This window comes from Podarcis filfolensis (genome assembly GCF_964270895.1).
Source record: "Podarcis filfolensis genome assembly, chromosome: 8".
Lineage (NCBI taxonomy): Eukaryota > Metazoa > Chordata > Lepidosauria > Squamata > Lacertidae > Podarcis > Podarcis filfolensis.
Genome location: NC_139611.1, coordinates 75,466,181 through 75,477,554, shown reverse-complemented (window position 1 = coordinate 75,477,554; position 11,374 = coordinate 75,466,181). Strand labels below are relative to the sequence as shown.

At 46.3% G+C, this 11,374-nt stretch overlaps 3 protein-coding genes and 1 long non-coding RNA gene across 6 annotated transcripts in view; 1 reads left to right on the top strand and 3 right to left on the bottom strand.

The window, feature by feature from the left end:
- The window catches only part of LOC310769205, a 126,423-nt gene that overhangs the window by 19,678 nt on the left and 95,371 nt on the right, over positions 1 to 11,374 (top strand). The gene's annotated exons all lie outside the window — the stretch shown is intronic.
- Positions 1 to 11,374, bottom strand: part of PLAUR (plasminogen activator, urokinase receptor) — an 82,764-nt gene that overhangs the window by 15,232 nt on the left and 56,158 nt on the right. The gene's annotated exons all lie outside the window — the stretch shown is intronic.
- The window catches only part of LOC310768949 (uncharacterized protein), a 74,372-nt gene that overhangs the window by 38,170 nt on the left and 24,828 nt on the right, over positions 1 to 11,374 (bottom strand). The window lies entirely within an intron of this gene.
- The window catches only part of LOC310768784 (uncharacterized protein), a 48,745-nt gene continuing 38,238 nt past the window's right edge, over positions 868 to 11,374 (bottom strand). Inside the window, exons 5-8 of the mRNA XM_083627560.1 lie at positions 10,941 to 11,096; positions 8,120 to 8,299; positions 6,423 to 6,560; positions 868 to 4,586 (exon numbers count right to left, since the gene is read on the bottom strand). Of these exons, the coding sequence (XP_083483686.1) occupies positions 4,261 to 4,586; positions 6,423 to 6,560; positions 8,120 to 8,299; positions 10,941 to 11,096 (800 nt within the window). The 3' untranslated portion in view covers positions 868 to 4,260. The remainder of the gene's footprint in view (positions 4,587 to 6,422; positions 6,561 to 8,119; positions 8,300 to 10,940; positions 11,097 to 11,374) is intronic.

Below are 11,374 nucleotides of genomic sequence, written 5' to 3'. Positions count from 1 at the left end.
CAGCTTGTCAGTATGTTTTAAGTTCTTCTTATTTTCCAGAACTGAGTTCTGCTTTGACTTTGAATAAGTGTCAACTAAGGGATCTACAAGAGAGGGACGCGGGTGGCGCTGTGGGTTAAACCACAGAGCCTAGGACTTGCCGATCGGAAGGTCGGCGGTTCGAATCCCCGTGACGGGGTGAGCTTCCGTTGCTCGGTTCCTGCTCCTGCCAAACTAGAAGTTTGAAAGCACGTCAAAGTGCAAGTAGATAAATAGGTATTGCTCCGGCGGGAAGGTAAACTGCATTTCCATGTGCTGCTCTGGTTCGCCAGAAGCAGCTTAGTCATGCTGGCCACATGACCCGGAAGCTATACGCCAGCTCCCTTGGCCAATAAAGCGAGATGAGCGCCGCAACCTCAGAGTCGGTCACGACTGGACCTAATGGTCAGGGGTCCCTTTACCTTTACCTTTAAGGGATCTACAACTAATAGAATGGATCTACAACTAATAGGAAACACCAATTTCCCGCTTGGTATCTGCTCTTGAGGACAGAGCATTTTAGACCAAACTCTCACTAGTTTCCTTAAGAAATGCCTTTACAGCAGTACCTCAGGTTAAGTACTTAATACATTCCGGAGGTCTGTTCTTAACCTGAAACTGTTCTTAACCTGAAGCACCACTTTAGCTAATGGGGCCTCCTGCTGCTGCTGTGCCGCCGGAGCACGATTTCTGTTCTCATCCTGAAGCAAAGTTCTTAATCTGAGGTACTATTTCTGGGTTAGCGGAGTCTGTAACCTGAAGTGTATGTAACCTGAAGCATATGTAACCCAAGGTACCATTGTATTGAGCTGCATTTCCAAGTGATATCCACCACACAAACAAACAATATTATTAGTAGTATTATTTATTGATTTTATATACCGCCCTATACCTGGAGGTCTCACGGCGGTTCACAGAAAAGATCAACATAAAAACTGCAACATATATAATCAAAATAAAAACAACAACCCAATAACACCTCCCCCCCCAAAGAGCCACATTTTAAAATGGCATAGGATGTCAATCAGAACAACTAAAGGCCTGGTTAAAAAGGAACGTTTTTGCCTGGTGTAGAATGAAGGCGCCAGGCAAATTTCCCTGGGGAGAGCATTCAACAGTCAGGGAACCACTGCAGAGAAGGCCCGTTCTCATGTTGCCACCCTCTCGACCTCTCGAGGAGCAGACACACGAAGGAGGGCCTCAGAAGATGGTCTCAGGATCCAGGTAGGTTCATATGGAAAGAGGCAGTCTTTGAGGTGTTGGCGCAGGTGTTGCAGGTCACTGAAGCAGCTCGCTCACCCTCCATGTCTCTTGGTCCTATGAACACCGTGAGACAGTACTCCAGTCCCTGCTCAAATGATTCTGCTAAACACCGTTGAAAAGCCTTCATTTGCAAGGCCTTTTTGTGAACACTTGGTTGAGAACTCCCAGTAGCAGCAATGAGCATAGATACACAGAAAATAGTAGCTCTAGCTTAGGGTTTGCCATATTTCAAAAACTGAAATTCCAGACACAAAAGCTTTATTTATTTATTTATTTGATTTTCAGCTATTTTTAATGAAATTTTCCCAGACATTCCAATGCTTTCTGCCCGGACACTGTTTACGAGGGCCAAATACCGGCTGTGTCTGGGGAATTAGAAGGGTGTGTGGCTATGAGGATCCATAGCTGTGTAACTATCACTACTGAGTGAAAACAAGAGCATTGCTATGCACAGCTGTCCCTATTTAGTCATGCTGCAAATAGGGATGTTCTGTCACTTTCAGTTTTCTCCGTTCCCCATTTATCTATGATTAAATTCAGCTCTCCTTTTATTTTTAAATTCAGCCAGCCTTTTATTTCAGGGGCGAGCGATCCTAGGCCAGAGGCCTCTCTATCTATTCCTTATGACTCTCCCCAGACTACACACATCACCAGCCCTGCTTCAAATCCTCCTTTGTGGAATCTACACACATATTAAAAAATGCTGTGAAAATGCTTGTTTAAAAAAAGGTTTTGGAAAAAAAAGACATCAAATTTTCCATAGCTCACCATCACCATCTAGTGTCAAATTTCTTTACTGCACTTTACAACACACATTTTCTTTTGTAGCTGTATAGCTGAGCCCCTTGTCTGTTTTCGCCTGGCTGGAATGTGTCCCTGGACTGTGTTGGGTAAGTAGGAACAGCTGGGACATATGCTTCCCTCTTGGAAGCACACCCAACCTGAGAAATAAACAGCAAACTTGAGAAATAAACTTGCATTACAAAACATCCATTGTGTAACTTGTGCAACCTGACATCTCAGCCAGCTGGCCCTGTCTTAATCAAATTATGGCTTCTGATTGATGGCTTCTGGTTTGGAGCGGAAGCTTCTGCAGACGTCGCTGGCAAAGCAACACTGATCTTGCACCATGACCTAGCTGAGCGGGACAGAGTTGGGGGACCCCTCCTGCTGCCCAGAACTGTATTCCTTAGAAGGCAACCTGGGGATTTATACCAGTGGTGGGCGGAGCCAGAGGCAAACAAGTAGGTGGAGCCAGGAGTGTGAACTACATTCCAGTTGTGCAAAAGTCATTCAGTCTCCACATCCCTGTATTCACATATCTCCACCCTTCCTCCAGAAAAACAAGAGGCATTTCATAGTTCAAGTGTACATGTCATTCCTGCAAAATCACTTGAGGAGGGTGCGAGTCAAGAACAGCAAGGGCTGCAACCTGAGGATAAGGAGTACAGCCTTTGGAAAGTCCTGGGGGCCACACAGAGACATTTGGTGGGCCGCATTCAGCCACCAGGCCTGAGGTGCCTCATGTCTGTAGTGGAGCAATACTTGTCTTGCCTAAAATCACTGCTGAACAGAGTCTCCAAAGGCTGCTTCTATCATTGTAAACCCCAATTGTTCAGCCAAACTTGTGTCCCTCTTGTGGAGTTTTATTTGCCAGGCATTTGCAATTGTTTCATCACATTTGTTCTACTTAACAACAACATATTATTCTTGTCTCTCAGTCTTACTCCTGTTTGAAGAATATGATGTAGTTTTTATTGCATTGTGTTGAGTGAAGAGTGGATTTTTCAAGGAAGGAAGGAAGGAAGGAAGGAAGGAAGGAAGGAAGGAAGGAAGGAAGGAAGAATTCAAGGGTCATCTTCCATGTGTTACCTTTGCTCTCTAGTTGTAGGAACATGGAATCACAGAATTGTAGAATAGATTACCATTGTTGGAAAGGATTACCATTCTTGATATTGTCACAAAAGTTCTCCCCCTCTATCTGCTGAGCAGTGGCAAGAGCCCATGGGGTTCCAGGCACTGACTCAGAGTGTGTGTTCCTTTGGAGAAGTGAGACACGGCAGAGACTGTTGTAGCTTTAAGAAATACGCTTAATTCACCTTTTTACACCTTAAGTCTGCATGGAGGGAGCCCAGATCTTACAGAAGAGTCCTTTCCAGAGGAAGTCCAAGGCATCTCTCTTCGCCAGCCTTTAGCCAGCCTGCCCAAAATGGATGCCAGTCCTTCTTCCTTCTTCTTATTCCCAGCAGAATTTGCTCAAAACTCTCTTTTCCTGTCACCTCACACCCGGTTCCCCTGGCAACCTTCCAAACCCCCAGTCTTCGTTCACACCTCAGGGCAGGGGGGAAGGGCGGTTCTCTTGCATTGCCACTGGCCCTCTAGAGCCCCCTATTGTTCCTTAATGGCCCTAGCTTGGCCAGGTCATTTTGCATAGGCTAGTCCAGGAATTCCTCTACAGCTTCTATTCTTCCTTCATATCCCAAATAATAATCATCCTAGCATTTATTAATTTCTAGGGTTTAGGGGTCCCCCCAATCAATAACATTATATGGAATATGTAGTTTATGAGTTGTCTCCAATGCCAGTCCTATGGAGAGTGAGACCCATTGAAGTCAATGGGCATGGCTAACTTGGGTGCATTGATTTCAGTGGGTCTGCTCTGAGTAGCGCTTAGTTGGGTATCATTAGGATTGCCATACATCCGGCAACAGTCGGCAGCAGTGTCTTGTCGGAAATAGGCAAAATGTTTGGGAAAATCCGGATGTATGGCAGCCCATGTTGGCAGTGCTGTTTTTGCAAATTATCCATAAGATTAGCTCAAAAAGTCTGGATTTTCGCCATTTGAAATATGACAACCCTAGCTATAGCCCTTAGTATTTTGCCATCACAGCCCTAACTCCCTTCCTTCCTTCTCCACAACACAGCCCTTCCAAACCCAAATGCAGGTTTCAGCAGTTCAGGTACTCCCCAATCCCCTTCTCACCCCCATATCCCAAGGATGGTGGTTCCCAGGACTGCCAGGAGAGGGCAAAGTTGAGGGCTGAGCCCTTGGAAACCTGACTCCAGGGTGACAGGCTCTTTTGCATGCCCAAGGTTAACATCCTCATCCTGATCAGAAAAGAGGTTTGGCTTGGCAGTGCTGCTCATATTGAATGAAAAGCCATCATCCTTCCAATTGCATTTGCTGCCGGAGCAGCAAGGCCCCGACTCGCTGGTGATATTTATACGGCCGAAGGACTGGCTCTTTATAACATCGCAGGCTGAGCGCTGGCAGGTCCTGAGAATCATCCGCACGGTGCTGAATCCTGTTGTGGAAGAGAAGGGAGGACAAGAAAGACACAACATGTTAGGTATGGAGGGCATTGGCCCACTTCTCCCAGCATGAATTGAGATGCCACAGGGAATTGTGAAGTACATGGAGCCTGAGGGGGTAACCCACATCCATGAGTTATTAGGGGGCAGGGCCCCCACACCTCTGGAAAAAGAGGCCTGTTTTGCCTCAGCGTGGCATTTTTGAGGTGAAAAGTTTGTGTGAGTAAGTTAAATTACTCCGGGAGGCAGATTCTGACATTGCAGCTGGTTGAACTAGATGACCCTTGGTGTCCCTTCCAATTCTACAATTCTGTGTTCTATGATTCTATAATGTTTGGCTTTAAGAAGTATCTTAATTGTTTATTTTAACTGCGCAATATATTTTATTCTGTTTTCATTCTGCTTTGTGTTTTTTATCTGTCACATTTGAGTCTGAGTAAGATCCATTTATTTCATTTAGAAAAAGCTTGTCACATTTCATTTTTCAGTGTGCCCAAATCCTCAAAGCAGCTTGCTGCAGATTAATAATAATAATAATAATAATAATAATAATAATAATAATAGATGGTACAATTAAGACATCATCTCACCAAAAGGCCCCTTGCAATCGACCGATCACCCTAAAAAGGGAATAAATCAGAACACCATTGCTAAACTTGAGAGGGAGCCACAGTGAAGCTGTAATTCAGGTTTCACCAACTTGCGGCTGTCCATATGTCATGGGCTCCAACTCCCATCAGCCCCAGCCAACTTCTAGAGGACATCAGGGCTGGCAAAGGCTGCTGTAAAGAAAGCAGTCTTCAAGTAAGACATGGGCAGCAGGGTTTGAAATTAGCCAGGCACGTTTTGCACCTGCTATCGGCTACCTGCGACCAAGTGCCAGGATGACACCTAACATCTACACCATCTGGAGGTACCAGCCTGGGGATCACTGGATCTTGACTGTTTTCACACACTAATACCACATCCTGTAGAATTCTATCTGTTATATTTTGATCTGCACAATCAGAATGAATTTCAGGAACCAAAATGCTTTTTCAGAAGCAGGAGCAGCGAACAACATTCTAACTAATTGTTTTCGCTTGTCTTCACTTACCTCACCCCACTGCCCTGCTCACAGTTGTTAAGAATATTCTTACGTTATGAATAGTTCATGTCATCATTAAGAAAAAGAGGTAGGAATAGGCCAATATATATGTGGACTTTCACTGGATGAAGAGATTTTTCTTCTTTGAGAACTTAAAGTTCTTAACCTAGCTCAAGGTGGTCATCTGAACTAGCCAGGGGTTTAACTGAGAATCAATCACAGTCAGTCCGTCATTTGGAAAATAAGACTTTAGAGCAAGTAGACATTTTGTTTTGGCGACTGTCACCTTGGTTTAAGGAGCCATTTGGCACCTTGATTATATATCTGAGTTTCTAACACGTGAAATTGTTTTGACTTTGTGCCTCAAACTTAGATGCATTCCATAGCCAATTTACCATCATGGAGAAGGAAGGCCTTGTTTCTGCCCACCAGCCATCACTTCTTGAATTAAAGCACAAACACAGCTTTTAAATAATATTTTTAGAAGGGAAGCAGGGCATGGTATGGTAAAATTAGAGGAGGTCAAGAGTGAAGCAACTTTATCCCATAATCTGAGTATTGCACCCACCTAATCTCCAAGGGAAGAGGGGTGTTGAACAGTTGATGCCAAAGTATGCCTCCTAACAAGTCCTAGCCTTCCGCAACCACCAGGTTCTGATGGTGGAAGTGAGCCCAGCTGGCGGAGATGGGGAGTATTTTGGAGGGCAGGAGCTGTGGAAGAAATTCCCTAGGGCGAACTCACCTCCTCCATCCATTTCAACAGTAATGTTCATGCTGCCTTGGTAACACCGGTTGTAGTCTTTGCTGCATTTCATAGTCTCCTTGATGCTTCCACTGGAGCCCCAACCAAAGCCCATGTAACACTGGTTGGAGCCTGTTACTGGAGTAAGAAATCAAAATGAAGAGCAAGGGGTCTGTAGTGGGTCTGGATCAAAAAAGGCCACTCCCCTTTGTAGGAGTCTCTCCCTTTTTCCTGTCTCTTAAATAATGATAGGGGGAGAATATTTTGATTTGCTTTGCATATCAAAGTGAAGCTAATTAATTTGCCCTTTTCAAAGCAATGGGTATCTTAATCGTACTCAGAGTAAACCCACCAAAATGAATCAGCATGTGTTTATGTGGATGCATTAAGTGAGGTATTACCCTTCAAAATTCACACTTTCCTGAATTTTGTGAGGCAGTTCTCAAACTTATAGGTGTGTGTGATTTTTGCACATATTAGGAGCTGATGCCTCTGCTTGCCAAACCCGCTACTTGCCAAACCTGCCAAACCCTTTGCCAAACCCCACACCTGAACAAGTACATCCCCTTTACCCTCACTCACCCCTCGCCTATCCCCCCCAGCTCACACAACCCCTGCAGTGCACCCTATATTCCCACTCCCCTCATAGGTCCCTTCAAATCTTTCCTCATGTTCTCGCTGCTAAATTACACCCTAAAGCACACAGTCTTGTACATTTCTTGGGAAGCAGGGTTACCTTTTCTATAGCACGTAAGCCCAAGAGTTGGGGAACAGGGCTGCTTGCCTTAGTAAAGATAAAGGGACCCCTGACCATTAGGTCCAGTCGTGACCGACTCTGGGGTTGCGCGCTCATCTCGCTCTATAGGCCAAGGGAGCCGGCGTTTGTCTGCAGACAGTTCTGGGTCATGTGGCCAGCATGACTAAGCCGCTTCTGGAGAACCAGAGCAGCACATGGAAACGCCGTTTACCTTCCCGCCGGAGCGGTACCTGTTTATCTACTTGCACTTTGACGTGCTTTCGAACTGCTAGGTTGGCAGAAGCAGGGACCGAGCAACAGGAGCTCACCCAGTCGCAGGGATTCGAACCGCCTACCTTCTGATCGGCAAGACCTAGGCTCTGTGGTTTAACCCACAGCGCCACCTGAGTCCCTAGCCACTTGCCTTAGAAATCTCCAAAATTGAAGACAGTGGTACCTCTGGTTAAGAACTTAATTTGTTCCGGAGGTCCGTTATTAAGCTGAAACTTTAGCTAATGGGGCCTCCTGCTGCTGCTGCGCTGCCGCCGTGCTGCTGCTGCGCGATTTCTGTTCTCATCATGAGGTAAAGTTCGTAACACGAGGTACTACATTCGGGTTAGCGGAGTCTGTAACCTGAAGTGTCTGTAACCCGAGGTACCACTGTACTTCAAGGCAGCCTCCCTATTGACCACCTCCTGCCGAACAAGTGAAAATGTGAGTTCTCATTTAACGGTCAGGTGGCCTATTAAAAAAATACCTCTGTCTTCTATAGGGGTCTTGAGAACTTCCCTCATTTCCGTTTTCGCATTGCAAAGGTCATCAAAACAGTAGCTCTCGTCGAACTGGATGGTAAAGTGTCATCTTCAAGCTTCCCTATTGACAACCACCCGCCCAACAAGTGAAACTGTGAGTTCACACTTTCCTCTCTGGTGGCCCTCGACACCCACCCCCCCAGAAATACCTTTGTCCTTGATAGGGGTCTTGGAAACTACCCTCGTTTTCGCATTGCAAAGGTCACCGAAACAGTAGCTCTGGTCGAACTGGATGGCAAAGTGTCGGTCACCAGAGGTGATTGATTTTGTTTCATCCATAAGGTCTTTGCTGGCGCAGCCTTTGTAGCTTATTATCAAAACCTCTTTATCTAAAAGGCGGGGGAGGGGGAGAGATGGATAAATACAAACAATAGATTGATGCTGTGGCAGGGTGTTCCAAAGACCTTACTTTCACAATTTTTGCTCTGCGGCTGATTTATTTTGGTGGGGTTAGGGTTGCCATATTTCAAAAACTGAAAATCTGGACACAAAAGTTTCTGTTTGTTTTTGGCCAAAGTTGTTAAGCCTTTTTGTTTTGCCCAAAGTTGTTGATGCCCGGATACAGTCGTACCTTGTTTTGTGGCCGGGATCCGTTCTGGAGCCCCGGCTGGTAGTCGAAAAGGATGCAGGGCAAAGCGCCGTGTCTGCACACACACGTGGAGTGGTTTGCACTTCTGTGCATGCACGAAGCGCGATTTAGCGTGTCTGTGCATGCGCGAGAAGCAAACTCAGAAGTAACCCATTCTGGTACTTCCGGGTTTGCCTCGGACATTCGCCAGAATGGATGCTAGACAAGGCGGACGTTCATGGAGGTATTGCTGTATTCCAGTGATTTCTACCCAGACACTGTTTGCGACGGCCGAATTCCAGGATTGCCTGGAAAATTCCAGATGTATGGGCAACTCAATGCAGGGTGGGGTGGCTGTCAATCCCCCCTTCCCCTCCCGCTGGTTCATGTCTAGCTTGGTGTCATGGGTGGGGGTAATTTTGGTCATGTGAGTGCCCCTAGAACATGCTGATAGTTCTTCCCACTTCCTACTTCTTCCTATTTCCTCATGACACACTTCCTGGCAGCTGTTTACCTCAAAAACCTTATACAGCTGTGTTGGAAACCAGCCCAAGACTGTGACCAAGCATCTGTGGGCCACCTGCCTGTCCTGTGACGCAAGGGGCAGAAGGAATACTGGGTGGTGCAATGTGTGTGGCTCTCCCATAGAACGGCAGCCTGCATTCTATACCCATGCAAAATCCAGAGCTTTTCTACACTCTCACATCTCCAAATCCTCCTCTGAGGCAAGTAAGATGCATATTCATTTCAAGCATGCAGAACACAAGGAAGGGCTGGAGCCAGAATGGCGCTTTCCCAGAGGAGTAAATAAAATGCTGAACCAACTTAGGAAGAGTGGCTGATTAAATTGATGGATTATACTGAAATGGCAAAAATGATGGGTGTAATAAGAAACTGGGGGGGGGGGTAAAGAAAGGGGAAAATTTGTAGAATATCTGAAAAGTTCTGGCATGCTAATAAGTTCATTAGTAGGATTAACTTAAATATTACTAAGATAAATGAAAGAATAACTTTAAAATGGAGTAAAGTGGAACATGCAGTGTTAAAGCTAAAGTAGAAAAGGAACCACAAAAGGGGTTGGGGAAAATAATATATGTGTTTGTAAGGTGTGTATTTGTAATCTTGTGAAAACTGAAAATAAAGTTTATATATAAAAAAAGAACACAATGGAAGTCTACACCAGCCTCCCTTATCCTTTTCTTTTCTTTTCTTTGTGCCCAGGAACTGTGGTTTATTCTAATAAATGAGGACAGTGGTTTTCAACTAGTGTGCAGTGGCACCCTGGGGTGCCTTAAATGATGGTCAGGGATGCCATGGGCAACATTGGCCTCTGTCCTTCTTTCTTTCCTTCCCTCCCTCCTCTGATGTGCCCTCTCTCGTCTCTGCCTCCCAAAGGCTTGCACAGCTGTTTGTTGCAGCAGCCCTGGCTATAAGCTCCCCAGATGGATGGTGCCTCAGGGGCTGGCCAGGTAGTGCTTGTTGCCAGGAGCTGAGACGGCCATGGAGTAAGCAAGCAAGTAGGTGAGGGAGCCCAGCCAGTCTACCAGCCCTTGCTGCTGAGAGTGGACAGACTAGTGGGAGGCCAGACAGCCAGGCGCCACGCTGGCCTTTCTTGTGCTTCCTGTGTACAAAGCTTGCCTGGGAGCTAAGTGCCTGTTGCTGTCACTGCAGCCTCCCAAGGTAAGGTGCTGTCCTCACGTTCACCTTTGGCCAGTCTCCATTGGGCCACTAAGGCTGGAGGTATCGTCTTCCCAGGCCCCTGTGGGGCAGTGTGAGAAGGCAACTCTCTTTGGAGTGGGAGGGAGCAACTCAGACATCAGCGGCTACCAGAAGCAGGGGCGAAGGAAGGCATCGTGACACCTGAGGCAGGGCGTTGCTACATAGGGCGCATGTGCGACATAGCTATGTATGACTCGGTAGCGACGCTGCACATGCGTTGTAGATAGCGGTTTGCCAGCGACGGTGCTCCAGCACCGTATGGACAGTGCTGGGATGCTCTGCTCGTGGCTGCAGCTGCAAACGGAGGATTGTTTGCATGTGGCTGTAGCGGCGAGGGAGGGATCCCACCGCTGTCCGTAAGGTGATGGAGCAGCGCCAGCGGCAAACCACTTTGTACAGCGCATGTGCGGCATCGCTACGTACAGCACATGCGGTGTATGTAGCGATGCTGCACATGCGCTGTACAGAGTAAACAAAAAACAAAAAAACCCCAACATGTGCAAATAGAAAATAAAATGAATCAAAACACATTTTAAATACCTCAGTTCTGAATGCATGCAAAGCATCATTTCAGGCCCCAGGTAATCCCGCTGGGAATTTTAGGGATTGCAAGTAATTTCATGGTTTTCCTCTCTCAAAAATCTTGCAGCCACACAGGATTCATCTGACAGAGCAGCACTTACCAATAGTCAATGTAAGTTGTGCATCTGTGCAAACATTTTCAGCATGGGAGCAGTTTCTAATGCCACCTCCTGTGTAACTATTTGACGTGGTGTTGCCCTTGCGTGGAGTGGTAAGTTTCACGGTGCTGGAGCTATGACACTTCAAGGCAGAAATTCCTGAAAAGAAGTGTGGGGAGAAAGAGTATGAGATGCTGGAGAAGCTATTAGCAATGTCTTTCTGCCTTGAAATCATCAGGGACTAGAAATTGGTTCCCCCCTTTTAAAATGAAAGCAGAAGTTCTTAGGAGGCAAAGATTTGCGCCAAATCCATGTTCTGACCCGCAGGCCCAAAGGAAGGGCCTGAGTGAGTGGTTTAATGTGTGGATACGAAAGACGGATGTCAAAAACGTCCAGTCCTAGAGCTTTATTAAATGATAGAGTTGGATGGGACCACG